We start from the raw sequence: 19,988 nt of genomic DNA on the forward strand, positions 1-19,988 counted from the left end.
AACATCACATTCCCAAGCATATGTCATTGAACTTTACAATTAATACTGCCAATAGAGTCAAAGAAAAATAAGGAAGGTTCTGAAGTATAAAAAGTGATTTTATTAATGTATATGTACAAATTTACAAAGCCAGAAACTGGAGAAATACAAACAGCGTTCAACCATAAACTGCCTTTTCTTTCATTTACAGAAAATCAATACCACTTGATTCCGTTTTTAAAAAAGTAAACAAGGGAAAAGACGCAATACATTGACAGGTTGGATAAATATTCAGCCTGGCTTTAAATGTAGACAAAGACCCTACTTTTGCTGGAACCTGACAAGAGGGGCTCAGAAATGAGTAACGGAGAAATGCTAATTTTCCCTCTCCTCACTGCTAATGGCTTCTAGTACACATCCACCAAGCAGCAGCTACTGAGATGGGGAACAGTGCTGGATAGTGAGCAAGGAAGAACATATCCACCCCATGCGTTCACCAGTGAGCATTCAGAGACAGGAGCAGCTGATGCAGCAATGTGCAGGCACACAGCTGCTGACTGGCTCGTGCTGACTTAAGTGCTGAGCCAGCTACCCCTACCTCTCTTTGCCCACCAATGAAGGCATTAGGAACAACCCACCAGTCAGTGCTCAAGTGCTCAGTGGAGGAGGCTGAAAATTGCTTTCTGTCCCACCTCACTATAGCCACACCAATGAAACTATTAGCATGTTACAGCACCAAAAGTATATTCTAGGGTAACATTACAGGTAAAATAGCTAGTCTGATACAGGTTCTAGGACAGAAACAAGAACTGATTCTATGAAATCTAGCAAGAAGAGCAATGCTACCAAAACCAAGGTGCTGGCAAACATTAGGAATGGAACAAGGGGTTCAAATCATGCAGAACTGTGTCTGTTGTGAAAAGAATGTGCATCTTTAATTTGCATGTTCTGTAACACCCAATTGCAAATGGTCATCATCTTGTAGAAATATTTCCAGGAAATGGAAGAACACTTTTGGGCTTAGCAAGGAAGAGTCAAAATGGCAGGTTCCATTTCCAACTCCACAAAGTGCATTAATAAATTCTGGTACCAGCTCTACCCAGGAACTGGACATGATGGTATTCCACCTTTGTGTGAACTGGGATTAGGAGGAGTTTAAGACAGGAGTGGTCAAGCCTATTCATTATTTCATAAGCCTATTTGCCAAATACACCTCTAAAAGGATTCACAAGTCCACACAATTTCTCTGTCAGGTCGTTCAACTGAAAAATATGTATCCTCAAAAAGTTACATTTATCCAACAGTAAAAGTTTCTGAACTGTACATGTGTGGTTAAAAAACAAAATAACAACGAAGTTGACTCATGTGCTTGAAGTAGCTTTCCGCCTCTTGAGTCGAGATCGCCAGTCATCAGGCAAAGCCTCAAAATTTGCATTTCTCTCTGCCATACCACTGTGAAGAACAAAACATTAGGATTGCCAGTCAGCAATGGGAGAACTAAAGAAATCAAGATTTCTGATATTTTCCAGACTGTGCCCATTTGTGAAGGCAACCAATCCCCCAAAGAACCTGCTTTCATGTTTTCATGTTTACGTGATACCTACTTACAAAGTATGTATCCAACTAGCATGTCCTGCCAGTGCAAAGATTTATGCTTGTACAATGGAAATGTTTCCTCCTCTCCTCCCCTGTCCCTGTCCTCCCCAAATCTTTCTGGAGGGTTGAGTGAACCCTAGAACAGATTTAGCAGGCACATGGGGGGAGGAAGAGGCGAGTTCTGTTGTGAAAACATAAATCCTTGCAATGATGGGATGTGTTACGTACCACCCACATTCACTATCAATACATAGTATGATATAGCACATTAAATCCATTCTGCATATAAGGAATGTCACAGTATTAATAAATCACTTCTTATGCAAGAGGAAACTAACTCTTTAAAGGAATGCTGCAAGTACATAACATTTCTTTCTCTTCTGCCTCACATACAAGGTTTCCCCCAAGGTTGTGCTGTGACTTCTGGAAATTAGGCCTACAAGCTTGCCTACTGAAACCCCCATATCCACTTCTGTTCTGCATGTGTTACATTCCCCATGTTCAATTTTGCCCAATGCCCCTGAAAACATGACAAGACTCTCCAATCTTCCTTTAAAAAGGAACAGCTACAATTAGACCAACCTAAACCCTGCAGTGGCACAAGTCACTTAAACCAGCAACCATGGGCTGACAGTTCACACCGCACAGAAATCTGGAATCATTTACCTAAAGCAAATCACACTGGGCGATGCAAGGAGTGGGGTGCTATCAGACCGTATCTTACTGTCTCTCTCATACCTGATTAACTGCTGCTGTTTCCATTCCTCAATTCTCTTCTGTGAGATCACGTCCCGATCCTCATCACTTGAGCTGGAGTTTTCTTCCTCATCCAGTTCCCGCTGAATGCTCTGCCACTTCTTTACAAGAGAGGGCATCTTCGTCTTGGTTTTTTTCCTCTGTGGGGAAATATTTAGCATGTTACCCTGATGACTAGAGTTAGGCCTCCAGGAACTCTTCATTCTCACTCTCGTTAGGGATAAGGTAGGCAAGACAGGAAGGAAAACAATGATTTTACCCATTCTTTTTCCTTAATCTCACATTAGAGTAGATCATAAAAAGTGTTCTGGCTAGCAGAGCACACATCCCAGCACAAAAGCCACAATGGCCTCCAAACAAGAAAACAAACAGAACCAGCTTGGTATCTCTAAGGTGATTAGGCCTCAGGGGAGTTGGTGGACTCAAAGACCTAAAAAGAGCACCTCCTTCTCTAATGTATTTCTGAAATCCCAACAGCTTCCAGTCTTGAAGCTGCCAAGTTGCTCATTCCGTACCTACTGTCATACAAGATGTATCAGTTCTAAAGTCTAGCAGAGTAAAATAATACACATTTCAACCTATATGAAGCTTGTCCAATTTTTGGCATGTACAACGACAGGAAGTACAAATTTAAGTACTCACCTTGCCAGCTCTCCTAAGCTTCTTTGACTTCTCTGGAGGTAGTGTTTTGGGTGGCGGTGGGGACAGTGGAGGAGGTGGTGGAGGCGGCGACAGCTGTTCTGTAGTGCTAGTGGCAGGAGCGGCTCCTTGTGTAGGAACTGGCTGTGTGGTACTGGCAGAAAGACCAACAGGCACACTACACTCAGAATAGTTCATGAGTGCCGGCTGTGTTACTCCAAGGAAACTCTGTTGCAAACTCACCCCTGGGGTCTGAGGGCCTGTATACACAAGGGGGGGGAATGGGAATTATTTCCAAAACACTTTTCCAGGGATATCAAGCAGCTAAGCAGAAGGATGTGGATGTTACTCACCAACACCTATGACTGACTGCCCATAAAGCACTGGACAGCTTCCAATGGTTGCTGCTCGTTGCACCAGTCCAGCACTAATTTCGGAAGCTTTTCTCTTAAGAGATTTAGTGGAGAGAGGTGCAGATATGTTGGCCTCAGAGTTGGCCTGGAAGCAGACAGATGTCAATTAGTTTGGTTCTTTTAAATAGTCTCTGTACATTTTTGGAACATGCATGTCTTTTCTTATAAAATTCCATGTAGTTTTAGGGAAATTGTCTTGGATGTGTAGGAGCTTTTACACTAACAAATCAAATCACTGCAGATTATCTGACGGGCAATTTTAGTTCTTGTGAAAAAGCAACATTCATTTCCTCTATCTAAAATCATTCTGTTGGCTTCTCACTTTGCAACATCACTATCACAGCATGTATTTCCATATTGTATATGGGTCACACAAATCCGTTTTCTGACACACATTTTACAAGGGACTTTGGCACAAAACTTGAATGGCAGAAACAAACTACTTTTCATTTACTGACTGCTATAGAAGATTGTAGTAGAAAGTTCATGCTACAGGCGGCAATGAGGGCAGGATGGTTTTACAATATAAAATGCAAGAATGCAGAAGATTCACAGGTCAAAGCTGCATACAATCCACGCCTGATACTAGCTTTTATAGAACTGCTAGAGGGTCCATATGCACTAACTTACTTGGCTGTTGGCAACTGCTGGTCGGAGAAGAGGTTTCAGTACAGCATCTTCCTCTGTTCCTGGTGCTGGTGGTTCCTCATCTCCATCATCCTCCATCTCTACTTCCTGTATTTCCCCATCTTCCCCTGGTGGGGGAGGGGGTGGCGGTGGCGGTGGGGGAGGGGGTGACTCTGGAGGGGGTGGTGGCGGTGGTGGCATTTCCAAAGGTAAAGGGGGCTGAAGTACAGGGACAGAGGGCTGGAGCACAGTCCAAAATGGACTGAGAGGCACAAGAGAGGTAGCTGAAGTTTGACTAGAAAGAGGCTCTTTAAGAAGAGACCCTAAAAATAAAAAAAAGAAAGAACACCATGTAGGTTTTTTTTATTATCCCATACCTGCAAGAACTATCCACCCATCTTAAAACTTTCCTTCCACTGTTATGCTGCTTCTTTTCAGAGAAGAAAAACTTCATTGGGAAAGTATTATAATGATCCCACTAACCAGCCCCCAATTTTAAAAAACAAAATGGAAAAACAATATAAGCAGAAAGAAATTATACTTCCCATGTCAATATGGGATAGGGGGTATGATATATGAACCACATGCATAACAATTGGCAGAGATATCTCTAAAGTTGGGTAAAGCTGAGTGTGAGGAACTTGTGGCACTATGGATATTGCTAAACACAGGACCACAGGCCCTAACACAGGACCACAGGGCTTGTTAGCTGTGGCTGATGGGCACTCAACACTTGGAGGCCAGCAGGTTCCCCATCCTAGTACAGAAAACTGTTTTGCAAGAAATGCACTAATTTCAGTTCAACTCCACCTGGCTGAATACTGCAATACAAAGAAGGATTTCTGAGCAACTGCCTTTGGTCACTGAATATACTTACAAGAAGTAATAACAAGGAGCCTACCTTCTTAAAAACATTATTCCAAATTGGGTTAACATTCTTTTAGCAAACCCTCAAGGTCCAGTACCTGTAGTATTATCAGATGATTCTGCACCAGACTCCATTTTCTCCTTTAGTCCTTGTTTAGGAAGAGCTTCCATTTTATTCTCTAGGGTTTGCCCCTCCTCTTCCTCCTCCCCATCTGGGAACTCCCATTGGGATTCGCCTGATTGTTCGTTAACATAGAAATAGCGTCTATGATCCCTAAATCACAAGAAAGAAAACAAGGTTTTATGCTCTCGCCCCTGCACTGACACAATGATATAGTCCTCTCCCGCGACAGCGGAGTGCTCTCACAGGAAGAACCTCTTACAGTAGGACTGCTGTTCACAAAGGCAACAAACAGCTTTGAGGAAGGATTTGCAAGATGGGCTTACTCCAAACTGTTTGCGCTGCTGGCTCTGTGATCACAGCCCTGACCCTCCACTCTAAAAGTAGAGGGTTATTGAAGCAGCTTGTGGCTGGTGTGCAATTAAAGGTTCAAGGATGCATTAGGAAATAGACTTTTTAGGTAGTCTCAGGATTCATTTCCTTCCAGAATAGCAAAAAGAGTAACAGCCCAATTTATGAAAGATGGCTGCTCCCCCATGGACTGCTGCAGTCACATTTATGATACTCTTGGTGTCAGACATAGTGAATTGCTACTGAGAGGGAGAGGATCTGGGAGCTGAAAAACAAAAGAGCAAAGATTTCAAATAAACAAAAAGAATCAAGAAAGCCAAATATAAGAAGAAATAGTTTGGTCTGACCTGCTGGCAGGAGACAGTTATCTTGTTCTTCGTTGAGATCCTCAGTGAGGGAGCTTTCCATAAGGACACAGGCGTTACTTGGGAGCGGAGTTCCTGAGATCCTGCAATGTGCACAGAGCTCTCGCATGCGCGACCCCCCAAGCCCGCCCTCCTTAGCGCATTTACACTCAAGAGTAAACACCAGCTCTGTCCAATCGCGGAATCAAATCCATTTCAACACACTTAACACAGACTTTATATTTCTCCAATTTTTGTGGCTGGCTGAAACTCTGTATGTGCCAGAGGCTCTCTGCCCGCTCAGCACCGCTAAGTGCAGCTGCTCTCAGTCTCCAGACAGATGACGGCACGTCGGCAGGTGGTGATGGTCACAAATCATGTCTGAGATGTCAAAGGTGAAAGGTGAAAAGGGGAGAAGAGTGCGTACCTGTCCCAGTGGCAGGACCAGCCTTTAGGGGCGGCGTTTATTTCATACTGTTTTAGCTGTTCAGCTGCATCTTGCAATTTGCGTTTGAGGTAGTTTCCTTGGAGAGCTCCTTCCCGCCAGTCTGCAATACGGGTCTGTACCAAGCAGGCAAGGGAAAATAATGAAAAACCTGTAGAGACAATTGGTCTCATGCACATCACTTTCCACTTAACTTTGCAGTTCTACACAGTGGGTGGAATTCAATGTCAGTTGTTGTGTTTGCACACACATGACAGCTTGCCAGACAGAACCATCTCTTCCTCTCCTAACCCAATGTACGCTGTTCTGTGGGTTCTACTGACCCCCCTGTGCCAATTTTGGAGGGCACAGGGGGCATGCAAGCGAGAGGGCTGGGAAGCCCAGTTGCACAAGGAAAAATCAGACTGGTTAGATGAATCTCACCCAATGTTAGCAGCACTAATACAAGAGTCAGAACTAATGACAGAGAACATGATGAGAACTACATGTACATCAAGAAAGCCTCAGATACGTTACTGGACTAAAGCATTCCGCTTGAGGGCCAAGGGGGAGTGAGCGGGAAGGAATGAGGGAGAGGAAGCCTGTTATCCATGCCATAATACTTAAAACTTCCTAGATTCCTATCACACTGCAATGCTGCCAGTTGTTTGGCTCCCTATGATTAATTTTCAATAAAAGGTAAACTTTCGTTACCTCAGTCTGCAACAGTAGCATGTGGAAGTTAGAGATGGATTGTCTACTGATGCCCAAGAACTCCAGCTTGCTTATCAACATGTTGGCCAGCTCTCCAATCTGAAACTGCCAGAAGTAAAGCAAGCAAGGGGTCAATAATTTTGTGCTAGTCACAATGCACAAGGCAATTGCAATGCTGAAGTGTACAAGACACCATCTGTTTTAACAAAAAGAGGTGTGATCTGACCAGTAACTTACAATTGGCAAAAAACTGTGCCAAATTCTGAAAGTATGCTCTGCCCACAGCATTAGCAGCCATTTCGCAGGAATACGTTGAGGCTATCTAATATTTTCTCTACCTTTAACTCAAGTGTTACACATGGATAATCCATATGGCTAATACAACTATTTTCAATTTATTCTCATACAAGAAGAGACTGTCCCATTTCCCAGTGCCAACATCTTCTAAACAGCAACACTTAATACAGGGATAATAGGTACAGGGAACACACAAAGAACATAATGGCTGAATGTTATTTCCAACTAAGTATTTCTGACAGACATTAACAACTGCATTTAAGTGCCACACCTTCCTAATTTCCATCAAGAAATACATTATTTGCTACTAATACCTGACACACGTCACTAAAAAGCAGTATCAGAAGCACTCCTACGGAACAATAACCTAGAAGAATTTCAAAACCACTCTGCACAATAAAGCTACACAGCTTTGAAGTCTTCTAGCCAAGGTTAAGTACTGATAGGGATCTAAAGGCCAATATAACCCACAAGAAGGGTGGCAGTTTCAAACTGAGTTAAACTACAAACTTCATGTGTACACATTCATTGTGTGCTCAGATTCCAGGCAGTCAATAATCAATTGCATACTTTAGGTATCTCCAATCAGTACAGCAGCACCTAATCATGCCATGGAAATCATGTGTGGCAATTTCAACTGACTGAAGAAAAGATAAAGTAAAAAGGAGAAAAAAGCCAACTCAATTTGAAGACATTTGGAATTGTGTGAACTGCCTCAAGTAATATTGCTTAGGTTTCACAGCAAAACCATAAACCCACATACCTTTAAGTCCTGCTCCTCATCTTCTGCTTTGAAAGTCCCTTGTGTTTTCACTTTGTCTTGCAATTCCTCTGTGTCTGGCTCATTGTCCGAGTTCTGCTCAGCCACTTCTGGTTCTTCTTTCACCGCTGAACAGAAAACAAGAGGGGGTGGGGAGTGTTTGTAAGCCATTCTCCATTTAGTGCCCAGTATATATTCCCTTTTACAATGGACTGGCATAGGTAAGAAGAATGATAGGCAACTTACTTGGGGAAGGGTGGGGAGGAGAATCCTGCTTTTTCAACCTACTATGTTGTATTATGTTTTTCTTTAACACAAGAGGAGACCATTTCAGACACTGGATTGGAATTATTGGTGTGACCAGTATCTTCCTACCTCAATCTTGGGGAGACACACCTAATACCCACTTTAAAAACTTAAGGGTGGGATTCACCTATGGAGCCCATCAGCAGAAGCTCTGGGCAAGGGTTTCTGCTTGTGCAACAAGGTTTCCCCTGTCCTTTCAAATTGGCTCAGGGGCGGAGGTCTGGAGAATGTGCCAAACAGCACACAGGGGGAGGAGAAGAGGGATTGTTCCATCTGACAAGCTGAAATCGTTGCACAAACAGAATGTTCATAATAGTGCAATGCTAAATTCCACCAACAGTTTCCCTCCTTAGTAACACTAGGTATAACTGAAGAGCCAAAAAGGGTCCTAAGCAGGAGACTCTTACCTGCTTGTCCAGGTTCAGGACTCTCTTGACCTGTCTTGCTAGACCCTCGGCTGGTGGATTCTGGGCTGGCAACCCCAAAGAGCTTCCATTTTCCTTGCTTGGGTAGCAACCGTCGTGCTAACTCTGACTGACTTCCATCAGAAAGTGGACTGGAACCCGAAATACTCCCATCACCTTCTTCTAAAGCGCGTAGCTCTGCCTATAAGGCAAAACATTATTTCAGTGCTGGGGAACAACTTATTTGTTTCTCTTCCTATTCCTCTGCATTTGTCTACATGTCCATTCTCCCCCTTTTATTTTACACAGCTAGTACAACTTCTCTGGACAGAGATTACTTCAGAGGCAGTAGGCTTCAACACTGCAGAAAAATAAGACATTTATTTTTCATAAAGTTATCCTGTTAAATGCAAAGGTTCCGCCTGCACCTGATTAGAGACAAACTCAGGCTGCTTGTATAGTTTTAAGAGGTTTCAGATGCAGGATTGCTACTTGTGCACCCTTCTTAAACAGTCATATATTGAAAAGGAAGAATCAAGTTGAGGAAGCAGGCAAGCAAAGATAGGATCAGAGCCTACACCAGTCGAGCTGTCCACTCCCCACCACAGGACCAACTTTACATTTTATATAATTCATTTGTTTAAGTATTTTAAAACTATAAACTTCTTTGAATGCTTTGGCAGAAAGGTGGTATATAACTGCAATTGATCAATCAAAATTAAAGACCAATGGCAGGCCAGACACAACCTTGGAAAGAGGGGGGGACGACGACACAATATAAAAAAAGTCTTCTCAAAGTGTTACACTACTCAAACCACAGTACACTACTTTGTGACTAGAAAAAGCAACATAACGAAGAATGAAGGAAACAACTTGCCTTGCCCTCTGCTGTTCTCAAAATTTCTGCATCATTTCATTGATTTGTTTAAAAAAATCCTCAGTGAAGTTTCAGTGGTGGACCATTTATAAAATCGACAGCAGAGAGAGGCAAATGGCTCATAGAAGAGTTCCCACAACTTCACTGCAAATGACTTACCTTCTTCCTCTCCAATACCATCTCTAGCTCAAGAGTATCCTGCTCCTCTTCCTCCTCTGCACTCTCCCCTGATTGCACCACACTACACAGGTCCTCCTGAGAAGGGTCTTCCCCAATATCTCGGTTGCCTTCTAGGTGCTGATCAGCAACAGTTGCTACTTGCTCTGGTGCCACATCATCTTCCACCAATGGATCCACCTCCTCCTTACAGATAACCTTCCGCCTCCAGCGCTCCTCTTCCTCCTTCACCACCTCAGGAAGTAGTGGAGCCAGCAGTGATGCAGCCACTCCCTTTTTCTCTTCTTCATTACTTGAAAGGGCCTGAATACCTTCATTCACTTCCTGTGAAGGCAATATGATTTTGCACCAAATCATTAGCTTCCTGTAGTCAGTCACAGAGAACACTAATAACCTACTTAAAGAAAAACAAGTTTCTAGTTCTCATTCTGCAAAGTTTGCTAGTGTGTGCGCCCAGCATTTAACAAAGGCCCTGGAATCAGGGCTTCCAACAAAATGATGAGAATTTCTCAGAGCATAAAAGTCCTATTTTCCAGACTTAGTAATTGAAATCCTTTTAAACAGAAATGCCAGAAACTAATCGAGGAACTTATACATGCAAACGCTGTGCTCTTCCACTGAGCTATCCAATCCCTCCCATCCTTTTATGGCTCTCTTGAATTATCCATATGCAACAAGACAGATCTGTCTATAATTTATTTATAAAACCCTGATAATATGACTTATGCTGTGAACATGCTCTGCACAGGAGTTCTTGCTCTAAAGTGCATGCAGTTCATTCTTGCTATCTTGCCATCTGGAAAAATAAATCAGATGCCTACACAGTGCAAAACAAATAGAGAAAAGTGAGGTTGCTGTTTTTTCTTCTCTTAAATTTCCATTAAAAAAAAAAAACTATTTTAAGCCAGGCAGGCAAATACTAACCTTCTTCAATTCACGCTTCACAAGAGTTGCCCTACGTCCAGCACTGCTAGCAGCTGTAGCACCACCACCTTTTCCCTGGGAGCTTAGGTCTGCAACCACTTGGCAGTTTTCTTCAGCATCTGTCACAGAACTAAGAGAAAAGCAAATTCAGCAAGGGAAACTCAAGAAGCACCAATTCACTCTCCTCTTCTGTGCCATTCTTACCTGGGCTGGTAATGCTGGATGCCCTGAACTTGTGTTGCAAGGTACTGGGGCAGCTCCCAGGTAACCTCATTAGTCTGAGTATTCCAGTAATAATAGCAGCCTGTGTTTTCATCCCAAACTTCTTGCCAGTCTCCCATCTCCACTCCAACTATAGGAAGAATGCAAGACTTCAGTGAGCATCCTCTCCAATCTGAGTATCCTCAGCTTTGCTCTATATACCTAGAGAAGATTGCAATTATATCCTCTCTCATCACTCTCAATTGTTATCCCACCCAACATTCACCAGCTGCCTTTAATAATCCTTTGAAGGCATAGACCTGGTCAGATAGCCAGAAAAGGCTCCCAACTTTCATTTTCACTCCACAACCAAATTGCTTTCAGTTAGAAAAGACAAGGTAATTCATGGATTATCAACCCTTGCAATGCCTCTAGTATAGAAGCTTTTGTAGTAGCACAAGCTATTACATGGAGCTCACCTCCTGACAGGGAGCACTGAGTGTCATATTGCCACTCAGCCACCTGGTCTGTTCCATTTGCAGTTGCCAAAACTAGACTGGAAGCAGACTCCTTGGGTTCTGGGCGTGGAGGAGTTGGAGGTGGAGCAGTGGAGGGAACAGTGTTCTCAGCAGGCTGTGAAGGTGCTGTAATTGCATCTATTTCCTTTAAAAATACAAATAAGATAAAACAGGACATCATTTGACTCAAAAAATTAAGAGTATTTAAATATTTGGTAATAACGTAGAAAGAGAAATTGCTCAACCCATACATCAAAGATTTAAAACATCTATCCATCAGTCTAAGGTTGTACACCTTTTCATAGAAACTGTAATGTATTGCTGTGAATATCTGTATGTTCTACCCAAGTTGAAACAACAGGATTAATTATTTAATGAACCAAAACACAATTCCTACTAACCGCTAGGAAGTTGGCCAGGGTACTGTCAATGTCTGCTGAATTATTGCCATTTGCATCTGTAGACTGCGCTGGTTTCTCAGACATCTCACTGTCTTCTTCATCGCTGTCTTCATAAGCACCAAGTAAACATAAGCCACCTAGAACAGAAAGTCAATGTTGACCATAACTGAGATAACCTATACTTGATCTTAGCCAAAAGGCCAAGAAGCCCTGAAAATTTGCTCCAGAGAGTCCTCCAGTTTTTGAGGATGTCCAGGGGGGTGCAGGGGATAGGAGGAGAAAGTTTCATTGTGCAAGTGGAAGTCAGCTGTGCTACTGGAACAGCAATGTTGGATACAACCAGTGTTCCAGACACTAGCACTAGTGTTGCTTTCCCAAGTCTCACCTCACTGCACAGAATAAATTATCTGTCAGAGACATCAGAGTGCCTTGCACTAATGTCAAAATTCTTTTTTATCCACAAAAGACAGTCCTGTTGTCTTTGCTTTATCACTAGTATGTGAAATAAACACTGGAAAGATGCTTTCCAAGTTTTTCCTGTAAGAATAAACAGCTCATCTGCCCTAATTTTCAAGGAATGGTTGCATGGAAAAATCTGAAAAAGCAGGCAGTAGTCCCATAGTCCTGAAAAGACAAGTTCAGTCAAACATAAATAGACTGAGGGTTTTTTTTCATATTAAAGATGGCATTGAGGCCAAAATTCTTAATGTTTACAACCTTCTATAATCTCTAAATCCAATCAGCCCCCTCTAAAAATGAGCAACAAGCCACAGTAAAGTACCCCTGGTATTACTAAAGTAAAACACAAGACAAAACGTCTGTTAATAAACAACACTAAAGGCATCTGTCAGGAGCTGGAGTCAGGCAGGGGTCAACAATAAAACAATATAGCAGATGATGTCCATGAATATAGCAAATGATGTCAGTGAAGTCAACTCTATTCAAAGAAACAAAACAGTTCAGTCCTGGTGGTCACAGCTACCCTTCCCAGTAGGTCTTGCCCCAATGAAGCAGTTGCGAGGACTAAAGATCTGTCTTCCCACCGCACTCTAAGGTTTCCCCCACCCTTCCTTCCCTAGCAGCCTAAAGCTTCATCATCTTGTCTCTCGTTGCTCTGCTCTCTTAATTTCTCTGCATGTTCTGGGAGACCAAGGGGGAAGGGAGCTGCTTGCAGCAGGCAGGGGAAACTGCCTGCATTCTTCAGCAGCCTGCCTCATCTCTATCTTCTGGTCCCCCTCCTCTCCTATCTGAGTCTAAACTGCGCTCTGCCACAGCCTCTTCTTGCTCACTAAACCCTGCTGCCTCTTCATCTTCCAACACCTCCTCCTCTCAGTCTGCTCCCTCTTCTCCCTCGGACCACTCATCATCATCCCACCACCAAGAAGGTTCTGAACCTTCTTCCCTTGGGGGTTCCCCAGATGGTGCCTCTGACTACTCCTCTGAATCCAGCCAGTCCATGACAGCATCCTTCTCTCACAAGGATTTGTTTGTTGCTTTCACATTGTTCTTAAGACTGGTACGCATCCACTGTATACCAATAACTTTGTAACTGCATATACTGCATATACTTTGTAACTGCAGATTAAGTTAGTACTAAAAGGGAAATTGAGAAAGGTGCTACCTGTTGGTTTGACAGCTACAGGCCCAAGAGGCATGCTAGCTTGAGGCGGGTTTGGGGCTGTCCTTGGAGCCTCTTCAGTCACTTCAAATTCGTCTGGAAAAATCAAATGCAAAGAAACAGATGAAATTGGAAACTATAGTTGATGCCTTCTTGGTTTGCTCATACCATGAAGAGAGGAGAAAAAGGGTCACATGAGTGGGCAAAAGCTTTCTTCATATCTCAGCTCACTAATTTAAGATATGATCATCTGAATACAACCACTCTTAGAAAGGCCATCCTTAACACTTTATTTTTAATTTTCTATTACTATAACATTTGTGAATCAAAAAAGCTCCAAAAACGAACACCTACTTTTAACTCACAGGTCCAGCAATTAAAGTTCCCCCCCAACAAAGCTTTAAACCAGCAATTTGTTTATTGAACTGAATAAAGCATTACACTAGTTGCTGTGGGTCCCCACTTGTATTTTTCAATTCAAAACAAACCCCTAAAAGTGGCTAACAGCATTAAATCAGTAAAATAAGCATTAAGTACAAAATTACAAAAACTAAAACAAAGGTAACACAAGTTCAGAAATTCAGTTCTACAGCAGAAACAAATGACAGTAAATACAACACCATTAGATATTTGCCATAATTTGAAGAAATAGCAAAAATTCTACTATAACAAAAACAAAAGCAACATTTAAAGAGAGTAAAGTGGTATATAATTTAATTAGCATACATATTTAACTAGCAATACCAGGGGATAGGGGGAAAAATACTTAAGACACACTGGAATGAGATATAGATATAGGGAAACTCTCTATTTAGGGCACAAGCCCCTATGCTAATTAGCTTTTTATTGTTTTTAATCAGTTTTAGAGACAGCAGCATGCTGCTATAAAGAGCAAAACTAACTATATCTTCAGTTTTGGCCAATTACAATCATAACATCATTTTTGGTAGAGGCATCTTTACACCATTCTAATAATTTCTTAGCAACTTGCCAGAAGATTCATTTTACTGTGCAATATATAAACAGCTGCATGACATCTAGTCACCTTCTCTGATTTTCATAGCACTTGCATCATAACACTTTGTTGTGGGAAAGCACAATCTTTGCCCCCAGTTAGAGTAATCATTGTTACTGAACGCTATGTAGAATGTGGTTGCCTGAGTGTTAAGACATTCCACCTGGGTAATTCCTGTGCTGTTGCAAGTGAGAAGAAACAAATTCCACACAGTGTTTTAATTATTGTGTCTGACCTTAAATGTGCTACTACAGCACAAAATCACTCATCTGATTCTATTCATCTCTAATCCATCCCCTTACCACCACCCTACAAAACAGCACTTCCTTCCTCCTGGACCCCATTAGCTGGGGATAGCCTGTAACACAATCAACTTGACATTTTTCTTATGAGTTACTAGTTTATAAATACCCTAAAAAAAAAGGTAAAGTAAAGGGACCCCTGACCATTAGGTTCAGTCGTGACCGACTCTGGGGTTGCGGCGCTCATCTTGCTTTATTGGCTGAGGGAGCCGGCATACAGCTTCCGGGTCATGTGGACAGCATGACCAAGCCGCTTCTGGCGAACCAGAGCAGCGCACAGAAACGCCGTTTACCTTCCCACCGGAGTGGTACCTATTTATCTACTTGCACTTTGACGTGCTTTTGAACTGCTAGGCTGGAAATACCCTTACAGACAGATAAATAAAATCAGTATCAGAGAAAGGCTACAGCAAATAAATCAGCAAGAATTTACAAGGCCTTTTCAGCTCAACACAATCATTTGGAATTCCCACCTCAGGAAAAACATTGAGAGAGGCAGTGAAAACCTGGCTCTTTATTAAGCTTTTTGGATAGTGATGCTATACTGTTTTATACTTCTTCTTCTTCTTATTATTATTATTACTGTAATGTATTTTTCTGCTAAGTATTTTATGGAATTTTATAGTTGCCAACTGCTTTATTCTTTGCTGCTTTTATTTATAAGCTGCCTGAAAAGCCTTCAGGGCTAAAAATTGCAGGGTATGAAACAGAGTAAATAAATAATAAAAACCATTCTTCCATGCACCTGGGAAAATCCTAAAACAGTTTTCAAATAGGCTTTCGCACTTGAGAAAATATATTATCAGTTCCTCCCAGCATTGTTTGCATAGCAGCTACTCTCTGTGGACTGCTGCTGCAAAACATTCTTCTCACATTGCTGTTTAAAGCCCTAAGTGACTTAGGCCCCAAATACCTGAAAGACAGCTTCCTAACAGACTATACTGCGTACTAGGATCAGCAAAGGGGGCTCTCTTGGAAGTTCTGCTACCCTCAGAAGTGTGGGGAATGGCAGCCCAGGAGAGGGCTTTCCCTGAGGCAGCCTCTAATTATAGAACTTACTTCCCAGATGTTTTTGTCATATACAGTGAGGGGGGGGAAGTATTTGATCCCCTGCTAAATTTGCCCACTTGCCCTCTGACAAAGAAATGACCAGTTGATAATTTTAATGGTAGGTTTATGGTAGCTGTGAGAGACAGAATAACAACAGGAAAACCCCCAGAAACCCAGAAGACAAAAATCAGAGATTGATGTGCATTATCATGAGTGAAATAAGTATTTGATCCCTTTGCAAAAGATGACTTAGTACTTGGTGGCAAAACCCTTGTTGGCAATTACAGAGGTCAGACGTTTCTTGTACGTGGCCACCAAGTTTGCACACATCTCAGGAGGTATTTTGTCCCACTCCTCTTTGCAGATCCTCTCCAAGTCAGTAAGATTTCGAGGCTGATATGTAGCTACTCGAACCTTCGGCTCCCTTCACAGATCTTCGATTTTTGTCAAACCCAAGATTTGACAATACATGGTCCCGTCCATCGTCCCTTCGATGTGGTGTAAGTGTCCTGTCCCCTTAGCAGAAAAACACCCCAACTGTTGTTACCAACTGTTTTCATGGTGACTATGGTCCCAGCTGCCCTAAGATCATTGACAAGTTCCCCCCATGTAGTTCTGAGTGGCTTCATCACCGTTTTCATGATCATTGCAACTCCACAAGATGAGATCTTGTATGGAGCCTCAGACCGAGGGAGGCTGACAGTTATTTTGCGTTTCTTCCATTTACAAATTATTGCACCAACTGTTGTCACCTTCTCACCAAGCTAGTTGGCAATAGTCTTGTAGCCCAGTCCAGCCTTGTGCAGGTCTACAATCTTGTCCCTGACATCCTTGGACAGCTCTTTGGTCTTGGTCATGGTGGCTACTTTGGAATCTGCTGGATTGATTGCTTCTCTCGACAGGCGTCTTTTGTACAGGTACTGTTAGCGAGCTGGGATTACAGGTAAGACCTCTCCCTTACAGCAGGTGCTTCTAATCTCAGCTCCTTACATACAGTGAAGATACCAGGTAGCCTGACATCTGGCTGGTTGATAGGGGATCAAATACTTATTTCACTCATTATAATGCACATCAATCTCTGACTTTTGTCTTCTGGGTTTCTGGGGGTTTTCCTGTTGTTATTCTGTCTCTCACAGCTACAATAAACCTACCATTAAAATTATGGACTGGTCATTTCTTTGTCAGAGGGCAAACGGGCAAATTTAGCAGGGGATCAAATACATTTCCCTCTCACTGTAGTTTCTGCCATATGCTGAAAACACCTAGGCTTTGACAGTAAAGGTACCATATTTTTCGCTCTATAACACGCACCCGACCACAACACGCACATAGTTTTTAGAGGAGGAAAATCCGTAGGCATGCCACCCGTAGGCATTCCCTCCATAACACGCACAGACATTTCCCCTTACTTTTTAGGAGGAAAAAAGTGAGTGTTATGGTGCAAAAAATACAGTATATTGTTTTGCGGCACTCTCCTCTTTTGGTGAATCTAAACTGTTTCGGTTGGTTTTCCTGTTCTACGTTTTATAACCATAAACATTTTACTTGGTTTTAATAACTATATGATTATATTGTTGTAACAAACCATGGGTGTTTCTGGTGACGGGTTGGTAAGAAAACTTACAAATGTGTACATGCATGCACAAATCAGTGTACATTGTGCTTTACAAAACAACACCCCCAACAGAAACAATTAGAGCTTGCAGTCTAAATAACAATGGGGTGCATAACAATGGAAATTTTAACAAATAAATAAATAAGCTAAAAGATGCAGATTTAATTATACATGCCTACAACATCCATATTCTGAAGCTACAGGGCACATACTAAAGCACATCTGGGTCTGGTTAGTGCTTGGCTGGAATGCCACCAGGGAAATTGGCAAAATATAAATACAATATATATTACATAAATAAAAATGAGAACACCCAAGAATAAGGGGATGTACATAATATGAACTATACTACACTGTACTGGTACCAGGATTGCTGGAGAGCACAAATAGAAAATGCATCCAGTCATCTGTCCAGATCATTCTCTCTCCTACCCACCCCACAGGCCAAGTTTGACAGGTGGGTGGGGCTGTCTACCTGTCAATCACCAGGCATCACAATTACATTAGATGACCCATTTTTGCCTACATGGTTTAGTGATGATTAGCTGATCACTGAGTCTTGTGGAGCATTATGCATGATGCTTGGCAGGCTCACAGCTGATTGTGTACAACCTGTGCACAGAATTTCCCAAGCTCTGACAATCCATTGATAGCCAGTGCTTGGGCAGCCCTGTGCAAGGAATATTGTAGAAAAAGCTCCTTTAATCCAAGCTCTGTCTGCAATAGACTTCAGATGTAGGACAGGTGGGTGGCTTGGCTGAAAGGATCTGGTGGGCCTAACTGAGCCTGTGGACCAAAGATTCCCCACTAATGTCGTAGAGTAACATGGAGTCAGCATCCTGCTCCATCATACACCAATACTCCTGACAATATACCCGCTATATAAATATGCACAAGAGGGCTACACTAATCCCTATTGAAATGGCAGCATCAGACCAAGCTAATTGCACAGGAACCAAGCAGTCTAGGTAGAACAGCAGACTGAACAGGAACTCAGAAACATTGTGTCTCCTGTCAGGTAGGCTAATCCCACAGGCACAGGCTGGATCAAGAGAGAAAAAAGGAAGCATCTATATGTGTATTTTGTGTACAGGATAGAGCAATCACCACCTTGGAGAATGAGAGGGTCATGACTAGAAAGACAGCAGAACCCTATGGGAATTTACATGGAAGTTTAATTCCATTGTGCTCAATGATGCTAACTCCCAAGTAAGCCCGCACAGGATTTCAGCTTTATTTCTTTACACAGCTTTTGCTAACTAGATTAAAGGAACAATAGAATTAAGCTAAACATATCGAAGAACAAGAGCCCGGGAAAGGGGGGAGGGGCTGAGGAAGCACAGCGAGTATCAACAAACCCAGGCAAACTGACTAGGAGGCCTGGAACAAGTTAGGATCTCCCAGCCTCAGACTTCCCGTCTGCAAAATGGGCAAAAGCAACGGCCCAGGTCATCCAGTAGTGGGAAGGGCGACCGAGATTAAGAATTTGAAAGAGCCCTTGGGAACCTCGTAAGATAAACAACGAGGACTAGGATAATGGTGTTGACATAGTGGAAACGATGCGCCAGTGCAAGGAACGGGGCCAGAAGGCGGGCAGCCGGACACACCCGGGTGACACGATCAACCACAGGGACCAAACTACTGCGCAGGGGGCGGGAGGGGGCCTTATAAACAAACCCTTAAACGCCCCCCAAAAAACCCCTGTGCTCTCGCGGTGGGGAAGCGCCCCATTGAGCGTCACAAGACCAGGTATCTCTTTCAGCAGAAGCCCCGAAGGGACACGAAGCCCCCCGTCAAGCGCCTAGGCCGCGCGGCCTGCCCGCCTGCGCCCTCACCCGCTTCCGACGCCGAGTCCCCCTCGCCCGGTGCCGCTTCTTCCCGGCCTCCGCGAGGCCCAGGCGGCGACAGCTGGAGGATAGGCCTGCGCCCCGCTGGCGCCGCCCGCGACTTCTTCCCCATGGGAGCTGCTCCGAGCCTCACTCCGCCCGCGCGAAGGAGACGCCGCCGGAGAAGGCAGAGGGAAGAGGCCGGACGAGGCGGAGAGAAGCGAGCGGCGCCTGGGCCTGCCTGTCCGCCGAGGGTGGGGCGGGGCGCAAAGGGTGTCGGGATGCCGGGGCGGGGCCTGCGCCCAGCGCCGCCCCGCCTGCCAGGCGCAGCGCCGGTTTCCCTGACGAGGGCCCCGAGCGAGGGCAGGCGCGCGCGCCGACGGCGCTCGCCGCTGAGACATTTCTTAGCGCCTCCCTTCGGCATCCTTCTTCCACAGCAACTACTCTAATCATAGCTGTCAACGTTCAGATTTGAAAATAAGGGATCATCAGCCTCGAAAATAAGGGATCAGCAGCCTCACCTGTCCCGGGGACAGTCTACGGAATATCTAACAATCCGGGAAAGCAGCGGGAAACAGCGCTGGAATGAGGGAATTTCCCGCAAAAAAAGGGAAGGTTGACAGCTATGACTCTAATCCGAACTTAAAAATGGAAAGCGTAATGCTGGTGGTCAACAAAAGAGGTTTAAAGGCTGTCTTAAGACAAATATTTAAAAATGTAGTATAAACACCAACAACTGGGAAACACTGACCTGCGAGCGCTCCAGTTGGAGAACAGCCTTTACCAAAGGTGTCATGGGCTTTGAAGACACTCAGACTCAGGACGCAAGGGAGAAACGTGCTAAGAGGAAGGCAGGCTTGGCAAAT

The 19,988-nt window shown here is 43.5% G+C and overlaps 1 protein-coding gene across 2 annotated transcripts; it reads right to left on the minus strand.

Annotated features, from left to right (window-relative positions):
* Positions 1 to 80: 80 nt before the first annotated feature.
* On the minus strand, positions 81 to 19,432 carry FNBP4 (formin binding protein 4). 2 transcript variants are annotated; one of them, XM_083591362.1, is made up of 17 exons: positions 19,132 to 19,432; positions 13,318 to 13,410; positions 11,697 to 11,833; positions 11,257 to 11,440; positions 10,781 to 10,928; positions 10,577 to 10,706; positions 9,635 to 9,976; positions 8,602 to 8,800; positions 7,892 to 8,016; positions 6,832 to 6,936; positions 6,121 to 6,254; positions 4,976 to 5,151; positions 4,014 to 4,333; positions 3,324 to 3,468; positions 2,974 to 3,230; positions 2,314 to 2,471; positions 81 to 1,431 (listed from the first exon to the last, which is right to left on the minus strand). In XM_083591362.1, the coding sequence occupies exons 1-17, from the start codon at positions 19,253 to 19,255 to the stop codon at positions 1,341 to 1,343; spliced, it is 2,868 nt and encodes a 955-aa protein (XP_083447488.1). In that variant the 5' UTR covers positions 19,256 to 19,432; the 3' UTR covers positions 81 to 1,340. The 2 variants fall into 2 exon arrangements, with proteins under 2 accessions (XP_083447488.1, XP_083447489.1); XM_083591363.1 differs by lacking the exon at positions 6,832 to 6,936 and having other exon boundaries at positions 19,132 to 19,400.
* Positions 19,433 to 19,988: the final 556 nt, after the last annotated feature.

This window comes from Podarcis filfolensis (assembly GCF_964270895.1).
Source record: "Podarcis filfolensis genome assembly, chromosome: 1".
In the NCBI taxonomy this organism is placed as follows: Eukaryota; Metazoa; Chordata; class Lepidosauria; order Squamata; family Lacertidae; genus Podarcis; species Podarcis filfolensis.